Source organism: Leptodactylus fuscus, chromosome 7 (genome assembly GCF_031893055.1).
Source record: "Leptodactylus fuscus isolate aLepFus1 chromosome 7, aLepFus1.hap2, whole genome shotgun sequence".
NCBI lineage: Eukaryota > Metazoa > Chordata > Amphibia > Anura > Leptodactylidae > Leptodactylus > Leptodactylus fuscus.
Window position 1 is genome coordinate 23,131,470 of NC_134271.1, and position 20,979 is coordinate 23,152,448.

Genomic DNA, 20,979 nt, shown 5'->3' on the forward strand with positions numbered 1-20,979 from the left:
ATAATGTTATCCTCATATTCTGTTCAGATGCACTTTCTCTTCCACAAGGTGAGCAGGGATAATTCCCATTTCATGACTATATCATACAACTGGTTTCCTTGCAGCCAGGGGTGTAACAAATGGGGTAGCAGCGGTAACGGCTGCCACAGGGCCTGAGACATTAGGGGTCTCAGTGACCACCGCTGCATTTTTTTGTTTGTTTTTTTAATAGGCCGTTACAGGTCCCGTTTACTTACCGGTGCTGAAGGTGGCACAACACGTGGTCTGCAACCACTGGAACCACAGTCCTATACACCCGATTACATTATCTGGCCAGGTCACCATCCTCCCCCGCCCACCATGCCATCAATGTTTTGATCTCCCCAATCACCAACAAGTCATATTTTAGTTTTGCCCAATTCACCAGTTACATTGAGTTTTTGTGCAGCTCATACAAAACCTGAATACTGTTAGGGCGGTTTCACATGCAAAATGCCGCTGTAGTTTTTGATGCGGTTTTTCAAGTCAAAGCCAAAAGTAGATTCAATAGGATTGGGGAATATGCTCTATAAAAGATGGGCCTGTGCACCTCCTTTCTGCTGCATTGACTCTTGGATTTGGCACCATTTAAAGGCCAGCAGAAAAAGGCATTGTATATATCCTTACCAAAGACACCACATAAATGTATTCAACAAATCCAAAGGCTGTGTTACGAAAAGATAACCAAAGTGCAAATGTGACCTAGTCATAAAAAGACACAAAGAAGAATAAGCAAAAACCAGGTCAACAAATAGGGGTGAGAACCCCGTACCCGCAACAAACTCCTTGGTGTCAGGCAGGTGTCAACCTTCCTTTTTCGCCGCCCGAGGCGGACGACAGAAAGCCGCCCCCCCCACACCTTGGGAGGAGGGGGCGGAGCGTAGGGGGCATGGCGGAGCGAGGGGGCGTGGCGGAGTGAAGGGGGCATGGCATAGCAGCATTTGCAGGCAGAGAGCAGGCAGGGAGAGGACTTGCTTTCTGCCTGAGTGTGAGCGCTGCTCCAGCGGCCTCCCCAATCCACCGCTTGGTGCTAAGCCAGTCCAGGACAAGCTGTCCTGGACTGGCTTAGGTAAACAAAAATGCCGCCCTCCCTGGGGCCCTGTCATGGCGCCGTCTGAAGCGGGCGCTTCAGGTCACCTCATGAGAGGTGCGGCGCTGGTGTCAGGTCCACAAAACAAAACAAGCAAAAAGGAAGAGGCAAGAGTTACAACCATGACCTAATAGTATTAGAGCCCTATGTCCATAACAATCCAAAGGTCTATTTGGTGTAATTGTGAAGGAAAGTGGAGACTCCAGTCTGCCCAGGTTCAAAAACAAAAAGAACAGGGGGCTGTGACCCAAAGGACTCTTATATTATGAGGCCGTGGTTATAACTCTTGTCTCTTCCTTTTAGTTCCTTTTCAGGAAATGAGATGAAACACAAATGATATTAATAGCGACTTTCTTTTTTGTTTACGGACCCTAGGGTAGGTTGGGACAACCCGTAGTGTCAGGTTCCAGTTGGGATGGCAGCCATTTACTGCTTACTGACCTCACAGAGCCTTAGAGCAAGACTGGAGGTCTGTTTTGAAGGTGTTTTGTGACTAATCCTATGGGGCCACCACATCAGGATCATCGTGACTTTTTACTTTTCCACTCTTTCTGGACTTGACTGCTCTTTTAGAAACTCAGGTGACCTCATTATAGGATTTTTTTGCCTACGGTAGACTTGTAGTTTTCATAGGGTCCATCGATACATGATAAGTAAGACACTTCTTGACTTATGGTCTGATACACTTTTGTTTTTGTTGGCCTTACCTGACCCCCTTTTCTGTGGCCTAAGGGGTCTAGGGGTCAGGCAGGAAAATACTCTATTTCCTGTTACAGGCCACGGTCTAGGCAGGTCATGACTAAGAACAGGTGAATAGACAGAGAAGATGGCGCAGATGTGATGGTTAGGAACAAAGAAAAGTTAGACACAAGTACCAGGATGGCCCTTATAGAGTCTGGCAAGAGAAAGACAGAGGAGTATGAAGAGGAGTACAGCAGTGTGGAAGAGGCAGAGCATGGTGGATGGTGTAAGTAACATAGTGGAAGTGACTGCTGGGATTCAGGAGCGTAACTTGAGGGGGTGCAGAGGATGCAGTTGCACCAGGAGCTTTAGGAGGCCCATAAGCACTGGCATCAGTATTGAGATTGCAGCTTCCATCTGGCCCATAAGCCAAGGAGACCCACAGATTACCCGAACCACACTAAGGTGGATTAAACTCCTTAGCACCCGTGACCATCACTATCAAAAATTTGCTGTAGGGATGAAGTAGAGGGCCCCGGACAAAAGATTGCACCGGGGCCCACAAGACTCTAGTTACACCACTGGTTATGTTGCGATCAAGATCTTCCAAATGGGGTTTTGTCAATGGCTACTAAGGGTCTATGGCATCTTAAGAACTTGATTTTCATCAATAAACACACAGACAACGTGGTATCCTCATAATATGGTAAATTTGCTTTATTGATATGATATTACAAAAAAAGTTACAATAGGTGCAGAATCTGGGCGGTTGTAAAGTTGCATATTATGCTGAGTGCACATAAAATTGGACAACCTATGACAAAGGTAACATAGCATTGCCAAAAAAAACAAAAACAAAAAAAACAATCCATGAAAAGCCATCAGTCCACGGGCAGCACATACGACCTATCCTTCATATAGTGCAGAGGCAACTCATCCAACCACACAGACGTGGCTGTTCCAGTTCTACGAAAGCCTCTAAATTGGTGATAAATACGGCTGCGCTTTGGCTCGGTAACATATAGACCCTTTGCATCAGTAATTGTTTTTTTTTTTGTATCCAATAAGGCAGAAAGTGTATGATACAATATCGTGACGACAATCTGAATGATTTACCAGAATCTAAGAAGATGCAACCTAAACGGACAGATACGGTTCTGCTGTGCATGAATTATATGAGAGTCCTTTAACTGTCTTAACTGTAACGTAATGTATAGGATATGGTACAATATGGAGACGTATGCTGTATAATGAATGACATGCCTAGAAAATGATGAACGTGGTGCTTTCCATCAAACACACACCAATAACATAGAGATTTAACAGTCCCTGCAATAAGACGCTGCCGCCTAATGGGGGCGCCAGCCTCTCCGACGGTGAATGCATATGAACTTGATATGAAATATGAAACCTGAAGACATCATTTGCATTGCGTTTACATATTGGAAGAAACACTTTCACACAAAGCAGAGTCTTACAATGAAATGGCTCAGACCTGCTACCTACACTTTTTTTTATTTTTGCACGTTTTTATTTTTTTTATTTTTTTGTATACCGGTTGTTACGCTGAAAAAAAAAAAAAAAAAAAAAGGTTCCGTGAAAGGCAGCGAGCAAAAAGATTTTTCATTGTGTTTCTTGCTCTTTTTTTAATTTTTGTAATTTTTTTTTTTTGAATTTTTAATGATTTTTTTTCACAATTATTATTTTTTTTTTACACATTTTTTTGGTAAAAAGCATTTACAAAGTTCTAAAAACTAATAGTATAAAATGTCGTTGAAATGTTTCGTTCTCCTTCCCGATTCGTGTGAACTGTGGTCTCCTTTGTTAAAACCCCTCTGCATTTTTTGCATTATCAATAAATAATTCCGTTCATTTTTTATTTTTTTTTACCTCCTTGTGTCCATCGTATTGCAATGTAATTTTTTTTTTTTTACCTTTGCTTTTATTTTTTTATTATCGTTTTATTTTATTTTTTTTACAAAATGTATCCATGGCTCAACATTGCAAGGAAATAATATTAATATCATATAAAAATGATTACACAGTAAAAATACCTAATTACATCCTCCCGTCTCCATTTCTGGAGCCCTCCCTATTCCCAGACCCTATATCTCCTCCTTGATATGAAATATTATACAGTTCAAGTAGTCTTCCCATAGTTTTTATGGTACAGACAAGAGAGGAAAAGATAAAACAACCAATAAAGTGGCAATGCCGTCTAAGCTGGCCAACTGTTTGGATGACATCATCGTATTGCAGATTCCAAAAACAAATAGTCAAATTATTTTTTCCTTACAATTATAAAATTCTTAAAAAATTATGGAGTTCAACAATTATTTTTCACACTTTCTGACCGCTTTCAATATTGATTACGCCCTCTTGCAACTTTAACCAAAAGCCACGTCTCTATCAGTATCTGATTTTACCTTTTAGTTGTCATTATCAAAGTTACGGTGATCTGATACAAAAGATAGATACTGGTCTAAGGTGTTATGGTTGTGCATAACTTTTTGAAAAAGTTGCCAGATGGCGTTGACAAACCAGTATAAAGTTGTCTGAAAGTGGTCAATGAACTAAAACGTGATTTGGGAAGAATAACTCAGTGGTTTGTTCAGCAGTTTTGCCAACCCGTTCACCAATGGAGTTCACCAATTTTTTATTTTTCTTTTAATCATACTTTCTGACCACTTTCTATATTGGTTACGCCGTCTTGTAACTTTAACTAAAAGCCACATCTCTATCGGTATCTGATTTTACCTTTTAGTTCTCTTTATCAAAGTTACAGAGATCTGGTATAAAAGATAGATATTGGTCTAAGGTTTTATGGTTGTGTATAACTTTTTGAAAAAGTTGCCAGATGGCGTTGACAAACCAGTATAAAGTTGCCTGAAAGTGGTCAATGAACTAAAACGTGATTTGGGAAGAATAACTCAGTGGTTTGTTCAGCAGTTTTGCCAACCCGTTCATGATCATTATGTTTTCTTCAAGAAAGAGATCCCTGAAAATTATTTGTAGCAAATATTTGCAATGGATCTTTCTTAGTCCCGGTTCATATCTGCGTTTGGCATTCCGTTTGGGAAATTCACTTGCGGACCTGCCAAATGGAAACCTATACACATTAAAAAGCGGGTAGCTAAGAAACCATTCGGACCCCATAAACTATAATGGGGTCCGTGTGGTTTCCGCTTCATGTCCACACGAATCATGCAGAACTTTTCTCTCCGCATGTTTTGCGCGGAAACCACATGGACCCCATTATAGTCTATGGGGTCCATGTGGTTTTTTAGTTAACCGCTTTTTAATGCGTATAGGTTTACATTCGGGGGGTCCCCAAGCGAACAGAATACCGAAGGCAGATGTGAACCGGGCCTTAGTTAAACAAACTTGACACTCAACTACAAGGTGTTTTATGAAACAAAAGTAAGTACACACAGATATTAACTGAGCAAGGTATTGGGATCAAAACTCCCTACAATTCTCTTATCTTACAGACTGGAGAATATTTTTAAGCCATTTCTCCCTCTCTTTCTCAACTACCTCAACCGCTTCATTTTGATCCTACTGAGTAAGCGTTCCAGTTGCCAAAGCAAGCAATGGAAATTAAATTGATAGCATTACCGATTTGTTGTTTTTTTCCCCCATAGGTATTAACCCACCCTCTATAGGAATGATCAAGATCAATTCAGCAAATTAGAATCTGACACTTGCACTTAGCCCTACCCTAATATACATCTCGTGCATCTCAATAGTAACAGTAATCCTTCAAGTTCAACATGGCAGTGGTATATGCGCAATGTTGCGATTGTACGTTTCTGAAGAGCTGTAAATTGTAGAATCCTTCGCAAAGTGATAGTTGCCATTTGACGATACAGTCTACTAAGGGACTCGTAAAATAACTTGGAGGCTACAACTCTCCTAGTGAAGGTGAAGACTAGGTCTTTTTTAATGGTGGATGAACTGGCTACAGTCAGGGTTACCAATTAGGGTAAAGATCGGATGCCGATCAGCGATCGAGCAAATTTCACGATTGCGCTCGGGATCGGCTGGAAAATGATCGGAAATCAGATTTTAAAAACGATCCTGAAATCTCAAGATTGGCTCAACCCTACCGTATATATTATATACAATTAGGGTTCAGCAATCGAGAAAGATCGGATCCCGCTCCGCGATCGAGCAAATCTCACGATCCCAATCGGCTGGAAAATGATCGGAAATCGGATTTTAAAATCGATCCTGAGATCTCAAGATCGGCTCAACCCTATTACCAATATACTGTAAATTTGTACAAAAACTACAGACAGCCAACATTTTCTATAATCAACTTGGAAACCATTAAGGCTCCATGCATATGAATTGGTGCTAGCCATCGGCTATCGCACTGACCCTTTATTTTCTGTGGCCCTGTGTAAGGGATCTGTGAGACCAGGATAAAACTCCGGATAGGTCCTATTCCTGTCCGTTTTGTAGCCTGGGTACAGATAGCATATGAATATCATCCATGTACCATCCATGCCATTTCGCCACAGACCCGTAAGGTATTCGTAGGCCTCACGCACACAAACGTTTGCGATTTCAGTGCAGTTTGCTTCCTGGATCCATTTAGTCCAATGGGCAAACACTACTGTGTTTTCCATGAGTCCCTGCCACAAAACTCAGAACACGTCCTATTCTGCTCAATGTTTACGGCACGGACTAGCCCATAGAAGCCTATCATACAGCCTTGATGGTGAAGACACACGGACCGCAAAAACGGATCACTGAGCCATATTTTGCGAAAGGTAACTTACACACGGTCGTGTCCATGATACCCTAATGATACTGTCTACAGAATATACAGGAACTCGTATATTACGCCAGAACTTTACTGTTCTACCTATCTTGGCAAAAATACAGACTACAGGTTTTTGATTATTGTAACGGCCATTGTTGCCAAGTTGAGTTTTCTACGAAGAACTTGGAGACCCTCAACAATGATAGACATTATACTGTGCATGTCTGTACTGTAGCTCAGTATATAGATGTGAACTCAACATGATGTATCAATGGAAAAAAGTCGCCTATTTTATGGGCTGTCCAAAAATTTTTACGTTAACCTTGACTGCAACTACGCCACGCCGGTGGGAATAAACTCTATCATTCAGAGGTATCACACACTGCCATGATGTAAAATATACGCTATTCTCAATAATCTCTTAAGGATCAATGCTAAAGCGAGTATATATCGTGTAGTGCAATATCAGCAGGGCAGTGCTATAAACTGTATATTAAAATAGGATGCTTGATTTTTTTGCGCAGGTGGTTAGAGGGTAGGCGAATAAAGGGAAAAATCCAATAAGGGTTCCATTAATACGAGTGGGTACGATTTAATAACTAGAAATATTATTTTGTAGAACAGGTGCTGAAAAATTTTCGTGGTACTATAAATGATTAAAGGGGTTATCCAGGATAACAAAAAATAAAAATAAAAAATTGCTCTATTTGTTTGGCCTGCTCATATATTGATGGAACCTGCGTTATGTGTCACATAATGGGGATTGGATTGGTTTCATCTAAGAATAATGTACGGAAGGAGGATGATCTTTTTGTCATACAAAAAAAAAAAAAAATCAAAAATATTCAGTGCTGCATGTAATATAATCTAAATTAAAAGTCCATATGGCTATTTTCGTAGGTTGAGGTGGTAGCTCCACAAAGGATGTGGAATCTACAGACTTTAGTAAGTTCTATAGAAATCAGTTCCGCGTGGGTGGGACTAACTGCAAATGTAATGGTATATTGTACTGTAATTCCCTTTTTCCTGGGTCTGTGAGTGACCACACAACAGCATTCCATATTCTTATGAATGTAGGTGAATGACTTCATTTTAGGTAACGCCCTCTATACAATTCGGAGGAGGGAAAAAGATACTTTTCTTAAAACGAAAAGCCTTTTTTTTTTTCAAGTTCAATAGATATAATCTATTCTGTTCATTCTATGGCGAGGATTCATTCATCTATGGAAGCCAACACGGAATGATTTCCGTAGTCTATGAACCCTAGGCTAAATCTGAAATTTCAGTCCAGCTCTTCCCCCTCATTATAACTTTAGCACCAAAAGGACATTCTATTTAGAATATTATGTCCCCTTCTTTCATTGCTATACAAAGAATTCCATAAAAATAGTGCTTGACTTTTTTTACCTTTTAGCAAAAAAAAGTAATAGAATATATAGATATTATATTATACATATATAAAATCATTGTAATCTGTGGCATATGTGCAAAGCAGACAGCGCTCCAACGCAAACTAAAAAAGCATCCTGCCTACTTCCCCTTCGTTCTTTCTTAGTTCTCAATGATCAAAAGGTGCAAATACATTTGGAATCTTATGCTCGGCCCCCTCGAATACCAAAGACCGCAACACACCGACATGTACAATGTTGCAAAGCTTCGGAACGCAGAGGAGTCAAGTAAAAGAGAAACCCCCAAAACCTTGCATGCCCTTAGAAATTCGGGCATAAAAAAGGTGCAAAAAATTTTGGACACTGACATTAAATGCTACAGGAAAAATAAAAAAAAAAGTAGTGTACAAACCAGGCCTACGAAAGAAGAAAAAATTTCCCTTTCGCTGCTGATTTTACCCTTTCCAACCCTAAGGTATCGATCGGGATGGAATTCTTACAATACTTCCATTGGTACACGATTTTTGTTTCTTTTCTTAGTGGCACATTTAGGCCTTCGAATACATTTTTTGCATATTCGTGTGCATGTATCGATGACTACTTCGCATCTTTGCATACAGGTTCACATACACACATCAAAAAAAGTTTCAGTCTGTAATGCAGAAAAACAAAAAGAAAGGACACAAAAATTCACAGAAAAAAAATTTCCCACCAAAAACAATGTTGTTCCTGCTTTGGCGTCTCTCATTTTGCTGACTTTTTGTCTCTTCTGTGAGGTGTCACATGGAGTTTTTAGGCTTCACTTCTGTCGATAAGTTTGTTCTCCCTCTCGTTCAGAGATATCAGGAGAAAAACAATCAACTTCTAGGAACAGAATATGAAGGCAGTGGAATGTTCTTTAGTAGTGATTCCCGGGCTCAATTGTGGGATGAATCGGAGCCTTGACGGATGAGATGAGGCTGCTTCACAGGTAACGTAGTTAGTGGCCTATGTGATAAAACCTGCTGAGATTCTTCAACTTGCTGCACCCGCCACCGGTACTGGCGAGCACGAACAATGGCAGGAACCCCTCTTCGTAGACGTTGAGTGGATTTTCTTTGCCAAATATCGTATTTGGAGTACTTGTGAGAATGCTTGTGATAAATGTCCTACAAAATATAAGAGAAACCGTATGGGTCATCATTTTGTAGCAAAAATATACATAGACCAAAACCAGAAAGAAATAAGTAGTGGGTAGTGATCTCCCACTAGCAATGGTTCTTAGGGCATTACCCTAATGGGCTGTGGTCTCCCACTGGCAATGGTTCTTAGGGCATTACCCTAATGGGCTGTTATCTCCCATTGGCAATGGTCCTTAGGGCATTACCCTAATGGCCTGTGGTCTCCCACTGGCAATGGTCCTGGTCTCCCACTGGCAAAGGTCCTTTAAGGCATTACGCTAATGGCCTGTGGTCTCCCACTGGCAATGGTCCTTAGGGCATTACCCTAATGGGCTGTGATTTCCCACTGGCAAATGTCCTTAGGGCATTATCTTAATGGGCAGTGATCTCCCACTACCAATGGTTCATAGAGCATTATCTTAATGGGCTGTGATCTCCCACTAGAAATGGTTCTTAGGGCATTATCTTAATGGGCGGTGGTCTCCCACTGGCAATGGTTCTTAGGGCATTACCCTAATGGGCTGTGATCTCCCATTGGCAATGGTCCTTAGGGAATTACCCTAATGGCCTGTGGTCTCCCACTGGCAATGGTCCTTAGGGCATTATCTTAATGGGCTCTGATCTCCCACTGGCAATGGTCCCTAGGGCATTACTCTATTGGGTTGTGTTCCCACTTGCAATGGTGCTTAGGACATTGCCCTAATGCCAAAACAGTCACTTCATCCGTCGCATAAAAGTTCTGTAGACATTGTAATGGTTAAAAGCCGTTTGACCACAGTGACTAAACCCTCATTGTCTGCACAATTTCACAGTCAATACTCCAATTCACTGCTTACTTTTACTCAGCAGATTTCTCGATCAGATTAACATTACAGAAAACCTGACACCATCACACTCACCTTGTTCTGGGATGGCATCACGGTGGCAGGTGCAGTGGATAGATCTCTCTCATTTTTCACAGGCTTCGCACAGTATGTCTCCAATAAATCTAGGTCACAACTTCGGAAGCAGCATTCCTCAACAATCCCTCTGTTAGGCCTACGATTGGTGCGTACGGTATTCTTTTCTGAGAGAACACAAAGATGGTTATTAACAATTAGGAAAACTGATCTGACATCAATATGAGCGGATTGTACAATCTGATCTGGTGCTCTATAGAATGTTACAGGTTGCTGGATTTCAGTTTTAGCTAAAAAATATGGAAATTTGTTTCTTTTCCCATTTGGGATAATATGTCATAAATATTCGATAGATGACGGTCTCAACTCTGGGACGCCTATCTTGTAATGGGTGTCCCTGACTGCTGTCTCATGATGATTGTGCGAGGTGAGGTGAGGTCTCTGTTGGCTCACTTCTGTGAACGTTATCCCTATCGTAAAAGGGCAATGACAGGTCCCCTTTATAAGCTCCTTAAAAATGGTGTAAGATCCTTCTAACTATCATCCGTCAAGTCAGTTTTCTACTCCATCACTTGTATCAGCTGCATAGTCCTTTGGTTCTGTAATGTTGGTCTCACAGCCTGGACTGCTCTTGCCTCTTGGAACATTTCAACTCTTGTAGGGACAAGATTCCTGGAATCGCAGACACCAGAAGTTTTTGGTTTGGTGCCAATGCACCAGAATCCCTTTAGTCTACTTCTTTTTTTCTCTTTTAGATTAGGCAAATCAAAACCTAATGTATTTCAGAAGTTGACGTCTCACAAAAATACTGGAGAGCAGTACAAAAACTAGAACGTCTACCGATACTTTCACATAACTTACGATAGCTCACGTGAAGCTCTAACGTAAGTACTAATATAGATGTCTTATCCATATGGAATCCTCGAATCATACATTAAGCAGGTTTAATCCCTCTGGACACTCATCGTCCCATTCCTAAATGGACCTGAAGATGTCAGATAAATATTCATGTCCCTCAGCTCAAATACCAGCAGAGTAAGCCATGTAAACAAGAGTCTTGGATTTCACTCCTGGATAGGGGGTGTCACACTAAGCTCGCTCAGCTCTTTTCCATTAATTCTGCTTTGGTAGGTTAACCCTTTTATGATTCATGAGCTATACTAGTGAATTACTGTCTGGTCAGTATACAAATAATCTCTTGGACAGAATTAGATTGACTTCAAAACAAGGAAATGTCCCAAGAAAATAACAAGGCTCATAAGCATGCTCAGCCAGCTTCTTTCTTGGTTCAAGGTACCCTAAGATGAGTGGTGTGAGATGACCAGCTTTTAAAAATAGTATGGTTTCGTTCAAAACTTGATACAATGCTTTTTGTTCCCCAAAGTTGGTCATCTCATGGCACTCAGATCAAGATATCTTAAACGCATCTGAAAGATCTAAGATCCATCTAAGCCAGGGAGATATACTGTACAGGTCTGTCTATTATGAACAATGATAGGCGTGGAGATCATTGACATCAGCAGAAACATTCAGGTGTATACCAAAGAGGGGATCCAAACCAAACCACACCAAACTAAGACACATCTTGGTCAGTGCAGATTACATCATATTAGTTAGTTTCCGATCGACACTTTTTATTTTTAGATCTGTTATCTACTGCTGACCTTTCACCAGAAGACAATCATTGTGGTTACCCCTCAATTCAGTGGAATAATGCAGGATTACATCATTTTTCTTTATCATCTAGGCAGAACATGTGACAATGTCTCAAGAACAGATTGTAAAAGCAGAAGTATCCTCAGAAATGATTAGGTCTGCTCTTGTAGTCTATTCCACACATATGGTCTACATCAAGGAGGCATCAGAGTAAATCTAAGAATGGCCACCCTTGTAGTTACAGTTCCTACAATCATAAGTCACCATCCTAAAAATACTTATTTACCACTCCTAGAAGCTTGTTTGCTAAAGGTCACTATAATTGTGAACGTTCAATATAGGTTCCCAAAACCTATACACTAGAAAGGATAAGATAGGATCCCATGTATGAGACCATGACAGCACTAGGCCAACTGCTTCACCCCAAGTGTGAGAAGGAGTGTTATTGGAGATCCTTCCTCCCAACTGCGGTCAAGCTGTATACTCAACATTAGGCTAAGCAAAGATCACTCCACACAGAGAACTAAATGATCCTGAAGTCTTCTTTTCTTTTAGTTGCTATGACTCCTAGTATCTTTTCTATCTGCTATTCTGAGCTTGTATGTGTCTTTCTTATAATATATTACCGTATTATCCATGCTGCTGTAACACACTGAATTTCCCCATGGTGGGACTATGAAAGGATTATCTTATCTTAACGCTGAGCCCCAAAGGAGTCAAATTGTCTTTGTGCACGCTTACATGTTTGACTTCCTTTACTTCTAACATGAAAATAAGGAGAAAAGGAAATATCCCCATGATAAACCAACCATAGTGTCTTCACTTGACCCGTATGGGTCTTAGAAAAGACGTGGTAATATAAACAATTTATAGTAAGGATATCCCGTCACATATATACCACTTCACTATTAGCCTGAACAGTTGCAAGGTAACAGAAACGTCCATTGTTTCTCGTCGTTAAAAGTCAAGTATACTTGAAGGGTTTTCCATTTAGAACAAGGTACCCCGTATACAAAGATTGGAGGAATCTTCTCAAAGAAATGATCTATCTACTATACTGTATCTACTGTCTACACTCTTTAGATTTGGAAGATCCTCCTTAAAGATGTCAATAAGGTGAAGTCTATGGTCAGCCAACTGGCTAATAATGTACCCATCAAAATCTTGAATAGTTCTGTCCATACAGATGTCCACGTCAATGGAGGAGAGTCTAAAAACAAACATCGCTTTCCTGTAGGACCCTTATAGTGACGGGACTCATAATGTGAAGTCTATATGTACAGGCTCGACATGTTGATATACTGAAGTGTTGATTCAGCATCTACCCTACAGATGTTCCATGTCATTACACATAACAGAAGGAATCCATGTCCGTGTGGTTCACTGTTTACTTCACCAAAGTTGCTTTAAAAGATCTCTAACTTCTAAATAGTCAGTAGAACTAAAGCTCTGGGGTTTGCGCTACCTTATGATGTGGCCACTTACTAAGTGACTATGTTTGATCAAGAGATTTATTTATACATGCAGATTTTTTTTAGCATTTTTCATAGTGTTAATTATGTATATATTTATTCTAAAATCATTTTCCCTCCGTAATTACAAGTTACCCAAAGGCCGGCGGGCGAAATATATCATTAACAGAAAAAGTCAATGCATTGTTTTGAAAAAGCTGTCTGACTTATATCTGCTTGTTTGGTCTCCGCGTTTTTATGGGTGAGTATAACGGAGAAGGCTTGAGATGCCAATTGTCTTGGAATGTAAAGAGAAAATACACATTTAGCAAGACAAGCGTTCGTGTTACAGCACCTATAGATAAGAGGTCCTCACAAAAAAGGAGCCTTGACAATTAAGTTTCTCCTAGGACTTGTAGAACTTCTAGGAGACCAGTGCTTGGTGCAGTGCTTGGTGTGGACATCTTAATCTCGAGATGTGGCAAACCTATTAAGAGGCTCTGGTCTCCTGCGTGAGGTTTTGAACACCAGAATCAGTGGTGTAACTAAAGTCTTGTGGGCCCCGGTGCAATCTTTTGTCCAGAGCCCCCTACCTCATCCCTACAATGAATTCTTGATAGTGATGGTTACGGGTGCTAAGGAGTTTAATCCACCTTAGTGTGGTTAGGGGAATCTGTGGGTCTCCTTGGCTTATGGACCAGATGGAAGCTGCAATCTCAACATTGGTGCCCCCTAAGGTTCCTTAACCCTGGTGTGATGGCACCCTCTGCACCCCCTCAAGTTATACACCCTGACCAGAATTGAAACTCATGCAAGAAGGTTGCAGCTACATTTTATTTGTCAGGCCTGGCCCTGGCCTTCATCCATTCCACCTATTTTTTTATTGGTAAATGGGGTACAAAACGACCAATTTTTGCCCTGAGACCAATCCTTGCCACTGTTTCATCCCTTGTGTGCCAGAACACTGTTGCACAAGGTATGATAAGGCAGCCCCATTGACTTTATTGAACTGCAATTTCCACTTTCTATATATTGGATGTAATATAAAAATGTTAAAGGGTAGGGTTAAGGACTCTGATTTAAAGGTCCATATCTGCACTGGAGTTGTCTCCTAATCTGTATTCCGAGTCTGCACTTCATATGAAGTCTTATGGACTTTCCCTCCTGTGATCACATGAACACGGCAAAGTCATAAAGTAGCACACAAAGTGCCTTTAGTTATTTAATAAGGATCTGTAGGCACTTGGTGCCGCCATATGGTGCCTCTGTGACTACCTGTATAATACAGCATGCAATGAAGCATGATACAGTCTTTTTTTCCTAATGGATTCCATATGTATCCATAAGAAAGACCTCCTTGTACCTCCATATCGAGTCACAGGTACAGTATGGCAGGCACACTCTTCCGAATCTATTTTGTATGGCAGGGTTTACAAACCCTAACGCGACTTTATATTGTTCATCAGGAGTGATGACTTAGAACGAATGTCAGATCCAAGTTGGTGCCATTGAACATGTTCACATTCACCAGCGCGGGCTGCCAGCCTGGCCTCCTTGACATACAATCATTCTGAGACAAAGTCCTGCGAGCAATAAAAACTTCACTTGACTGTAAAACATTAAATCAACAGAAATTCAGCGTACTTTGTTAAGCTGTGTTTGGCAAGAGCGATGGCGCGGGCTTTAGTAGCTTATATTAAAATGAAAAAGAGAAGAAGAAAAAACATTTTTGTGGAAAGATTCTGCCTCCGCAAACAAAAACAATAACCCCCCGGTGATTATACTTTGCCTTTCTCCAAGACAGACTAAAACATGAGAGCTACAATTACCAAGGACGCTCGGACATCTATAAAGTTTAATGGTGGCCAAGTTAGAGTCACCAGATCCGCAATGTCCCTATTATAAGGTTATTATTGGAATCACTCCCATGAAGGCATCTCCTTTCTATAGGTCCAATTAGGGAATGACAATGCCTGGAACGGGACTCCTATCTGTGAACTAGAGCGGAGAGCTGCTAACAATGAATGGAAGAGGCCTGCCTATGGTCTACAAGGTCTGACCACCATGTACTAGTACATACTACTCAAGATGGACCTACAGGTGATGGGCAGGTCATGGTTATATGTGTTACACTAACACTTACCATATACATTATATCCACAAATTACCTTTGTAGTTGCAGTGCAAAGAGAGTAAAGAATACTTATAGACAACCCAGACTTATAGACAACCCAGCTGTGTTTTTGGGTCACCTAAGGGTCCACTAGCCTGCACGACATGATTGGCCTTTTGGGCCATACATATTTCCTACATTTTGTCCTCTCTCTCACGACATGTGTGCTGTAAATATGCTGGCAATTTCCTTTCAGCATCCTGCCCTTGTCCCTCTCTTACCTCAAAAACCCTCCCACCCTTTTTGCCAAATCAATCAAACTGAGTTAAAGGGGAATTTGAAGTAAACAATCTCCCTCCTCCCCCTCATCTACTCTCCCGGAGGAATGCAGGAAGCAACAAAGAGGGTCTTTGTGGGACCTAGCTCGCTGAACTACTGTCCCCCCCATTCTGCCTCCTGCCTGGATCTTCCTTTTCTCCCCTGCCAATTTTACCGAGAAGGACACATAGGCCAAGAATGTGCATAGTCAGCACAAGTTACAGGGAACAAACTCTTATCAGCTGTTCGTAGAAAAGCACTTTCTCCTCTCATTGTCTATTGTACTATAGACAGCTGTCAAGGAATGGAGCAAATTATACTATGAAGTGTGTCATCACAAGTCAAGATGATGCACTACGAGTGCGCGATCACACCACGTAATAAATCGCATTAACGTATGATTGGAAAAATGGATGCCAATGAGTGGCCTCCAACCTGGACACATGCCTATGACTTTTAACTGAACTTCATTCAACAAAAAACACAGCTATTGAGGATTCCACCCAACGTCAAGTCATTGGCTGCATTGACCATATGTGAAACTGAAAAGAACATAGTCTGAATGTAGACACCCAGAACCAACATACTTCTATGTCGTGTGAAAAAACAACAGTATCCCATGTAAGGTTTTAGAATTTTTGAAAAGACTGTCCAATCTGTGGGCACCACAGGGCAAAAATAGATATACATATCTATGGGGAAAAAATTGGAATAACTAGTATTTCTGTAAAACCATAAGTAGGGTGGAGCGATCAGGATCAAAAAAGATCAGATCCCGATCGGTGATCGAGCAAATTTCACAATCAGGATCGGGATTGGCTGGAAAATAATCGAAAATCAGATTATAAAAGCGATCCTGAATCTCAAGATTGGCTCAACCCTACTCCATAAACATAAAGTAATTAGGGATGAGCGATCGGGATCAGGAAAGATCGGATCCCGATCGGCGATCGAGCAAATTTCACAATCGCGATCGGCTGGAAAATGATCCTGAAATCTTAAGATCGACTCAACCCTAGCCATAAGGTTATGGAGAAGCCTTCTCATCCAATCATACGCACCCAAAAAATTTTATCGAGCCACTCTATGGGTGTCTTTGGTGTTTTGTGAATAGTTAACGCCTTCATTTATATGCAATAAAAATTTCACCACTTGATCAAACACGTTCTATATAAACCAACCATAGGAAGGTTGTATTCAGAAAGGTTTAATGGCAATGCTCCAGCATCAATGTTTTACTACAGTCTGGCACTCAATGTGTTAAATGGGTAATGGCGGAAAATATAGAAACACTTCCCCAGCAATGCACTTGAGCATGTTTTTGATCCCCTCTGGCGACAACAGTCCTGTATCCCAATAGGGAGCAAAGCTTGGAAAGACTACACCAGCAGCAGTTGTTGGTTAATGACATTGCTCGGATGTTTCCATGTCTTTTGTTCTATGGAGCCATGAATTTATGAGTCTTTGTATGATTTCTACAGGAATGAGTTATAATAATGCATAAAAGTTTAATATAAAATTATAATAATTCACTTACCAAAGTAGAATCCCCGATCACCACAAACAAACTGCAACGTATCCACCAACTCTCCGCCGCAGAGTGTCTCGGCCAGGCTCAACGTTCGGGATGATTCTGCTGTGTATGCTAGGAAGGTGTAGAGGATGAATAGGGTATGTCGGTTGACTGGTATTCCTGGTACCTAGAGAAGTGATAAAACAGTAGATGTCAATGGTTGAATTAGGATCATAACACATAACATCTGTATCAATTATCTAATGTTGGGATAGGCCCTATGGTTCTAGACTGGAGCCAAACCAACCTAAACAATGGGAACTTATTCAACCAGTTTGATACTTGACCCTGTCCACTTGGAGGTGAAGAGAGTCCAACCCCACTATCACGCCACATTGTCAGCTCTGGCTCAAGACTGCCTACTAGCTTATCGGATACAAGACTAACTCCACCAATTGCTTGGGAATGGTAGGGACCAGTAGAAAAGTTACAACTGGACTGGAATCAGTGAAAAGGAGCCCATTAAAGGGAGTTGGTAGAGGTAGAGGTAATGAAACGTCCTTGACCTGACTGCTTTTAAACAGTAGATGTCAATGGTTGAATTAAGATCATAACACATAACATCTGTATCAATTATCTAATGCTGGGATAGACCCTATGGTTGTAGACTGGAGCCAAACCAACCTAAACAATGGGAACTTATTCCTGTATTCAACCAGTTTGATGCTTGACCCTGTCCACTTGGAGGTGAAGAAAGTCCGACCCCACTATCACGCCTCATTGCCATCATGCCGACCTTCTTAGAGGCCTTTGTTTGCAATGATGTTGGGATTCAACCAGATACAGTCTTCTCAGCCAAGGACAGCTGTTTCGATGTACTTGCATCTCGTCAGCTTGGCACAGAGAGGACTGATCTGGCAGAGGTGAGAGGCTTAGACTGGGTTGAGGGGATATCGTCACTCCATAGGGAGAGACCCCCAATATATAGGTGTGTGGAGTCTTATTAAGCCATGAGCGCTCCACTGTGCAAAGGAACATGGGAAGAATATGCAAATCTGACTTGCATAAAGCTCATAGTCAAGCAATGTACTTATGGAAGAAAACGGCCACATTACTTTTATCCTCCAAACCCCCTATTAAGGATAAAGGTATTATTGGCTGTACCAGTACCATACATGGCCCATTGAACCGTGGCCACTTATTTCTATCCCTTATTAGCTACATCATGTTGGGTCTACCGCCACAATGCCGTATACACAAAGTACTAAAAATGGTGACTGTTCTTCAAGGATACAAATAGGAATTGAGAGAATCGGATGACTTTACTGGAAACAATGCCGCTTCATATTATACAAGTGGAGTTTTTTTATTCTAGTAATTTGGTAATTGTCATCGACAAAGCCAAACAGTCGTAAGTTACTCGCCAGCAATCGGAGCCGCGTGGAAACAGGAAGCCTAGCAGCTAGTGCCGTCTCCTGTGTATGACTTACATTCTTCCTTTATTTATTGTATTGGCTTCACGGACTGATCTCCAAACCTCTGCACCCAGTGGCTCGGAGAGATAAATTTAGCTCCCACTAAAACTTTCTATTCTATTAATACCCATAGACAATGCAAATCTTCCCAAATGCTTGAGCAAACATTTACATTGTAGTCAAACCATAAATCTGAGACCTCAACCTGCAAGTAAGTATTGTGATTCATTCCAATTCCTGTGTATCCTTCTGGAAGTGTTTTAAAGGGCCAGATACACGCGATCACATAAATAAGGCTGTAATATTTGACAAAATATAAATGTGTTACGGTATATATGGATACTCATGGAGGAATTGCTCAGGAATGGTCCTGACGTCTAAAAAACACAATGTATTATGTATCAACCACTGGTGTTTGTCCCCATTGTTTCGTTGGTGGGATTGTAGTGTGGCTGACATCCATAGGTCTTGTGCTGGATCCAGAGGTAAATAGGGTAAAGGAATACTCAGCATGTCATACTGCCCATACAGTCATGTATGGATATCTCCATATACACAATGTGCAGAACTTTTAATATCTACTATAGCCTCATAAAAATGGAAGCCCATACAAGTGATCAGTGAGGTCCAAGTGGCCAGAAGCCCATCTATAGATATAGTCATTTAAGCAGACTCAAATGGCAATACCAGACACGGCCTATGGATAACAGTGGCAGTGTTTCTAGAAAAAACAAACATTTTCTGCAGTATTACACAACCATATTAGTCATTGGCTATCCCATAGCGATAAATGGAGCGGCACTGATGAAAATAAGTGATTGGCATATATTCAGACAGGCGGATCGGGATTCTCATGATCGATGGGGAACCCAACTATCAGGACCCCACTGTTATTCCTCCGAGAAATTTATGCATACTTTGCCATTCCTTTTTGCAGAGTCTGTATAACCCAAACTGGTAACACCAAGCCCAAAAAGATGGAGTAACAGAGGAACCGTACAACATAAGAAGAGTTGCTCTAGTATTGACATGTATATACCTAATCCCACAATGGTGGCGGGTATATTAATAGCAGGTAGGAGCATTTTCCTTGTTCCCTGAAGTTTTAGTAGACGTCCGCATCCATCACTGCTGGCCACTGTCTCAGAATCTCCTTGACCGTCTCAGGATTTCTGGCTTGTTAAACTTGTTGTTAAGGCTATTTACTAACATTGCACTTAGGTGTAAATTTGGATTACACTTTAGCAACTGCTATTGGCTTTAACGGCTATTGTAGTAAAAGCAAATAAAGCCTAAATCCTGAATGGTTGCTATGGATTAGTAGAAATGTTCCCGTGGATGCAATTATTTACTATTAAAATGACTTTTTTCCACTTTTAGTTCAGAAAAATATTGTGTTGGTTGAATTTTGGAACAGGAACAGCAAAGGCATTAGAATAATGGCCTGCTCAGAGAGGTAATGGCAAAGTGTTCTTAGAAAACGCCACGGCCCTTCTGGACTGACCACATACAGAATACTTGCTGATGTAGGCGACACTGGCACCGGGGCACGGCTAGGAACGCTGGACAGGATAGAAGAGTTGCCGACTCATGAGAAGGAATAAACAACATAGAGTTTCATGTTATAAAGAGGCTTGAAAAACACGTTTCAACTAGTTCACGGCACAATGGCACTTTGGGGCAGCATGGCGGCTCAGCGTTGCCTTGCAGCATTGGGGTCAGGGATTAGAATCCACTATGTGGACTTTGTACGTTCTCCATGTGTTTGCATTACACTTAAAAAACGTCCTACACTGATCATTGGCTTAAGGTTGCCATATACATTTGAATATTCAATACATTGTGAAGTCAGGATGATTAGTTGTCGACCGAATGCTCATTGAGCCAACAACCATTCCTCTTCAGCTCGATATGCAATGAGCAGGGAGTAAAGAAGGAGAAAAAGGATCAGACATATTGAAATTCAACAGGTCCAATCCTTTGATGTCCTGTAGGCCGAATGAACACTGGCCGTTTCCATCTGTATTGTTCCATCTGTTCTTCTGGCCCATTGTAGGATCAGAAGTGCTGATTAAACAATAAAAACGGATCTATGAAAGAACTCACAACAGATTTAAAGGGACCCTGTTGATTATAATGGGGTGCTTCTGGTGTCCATTATGTTTTCCCTACCATTGGCAGCTACCATTGGCCCTACCATTGGCCCTACCATTGTCCTACCATTGGTCCTACCATTGTCCTACCATTGGCCCTACCATTGTCCTACCATTGGTCCTACCATTGTCCTACCATTGGCCCTACCATTGTCCTACCATTGGCCCTACCATTGTCCTACCATTAGCAGCTACCATTGGCAGCTTTTTAGTCCACGATTTCTCCACTCCAGACATCAACACAGATGTCAATGTGGCCTCATGTTGCAAGCATGGTTAAACAACATATCGGA

At 41.2% G+C, this 20,979-nt stretch overlaps 1 protein-coding gene across 1 annotated transcript in view; it reads right to left on the reverse strand.

Annotated features, from left to right (window-relative positions):
* Window positions 1-7,864: 7,864 nt before the first annotated feature.
* The window catches only part of IGF2 (insulin like growth factor 2), a 28,787-nt gene continuing 15,672 nt past the window's right edge, over window positions 7,865-20,979 (reverse strand). The window contains exons 2-4 of the mRNA XM_075280490.1: window positions 17,083-17,245; window positions 10,008-10,174; window positions 7,865-9,096 (exon numbers count right to left, since the gene is read on the reverse strand). Of these exons, the coding sequence (XP_075136591.1) occupies window positions 8,866-9,096; window positions 10,008-10,174; window positions 17,083-17,245 (561 nt within the window). The 3' untranslated portion in view covers window positions 7,865-8,865. The remainder of the gene's footprint in view (window positions 9,097-10,007; window positions 10,175-17,082; window positions 17,246-20,979) is intronic.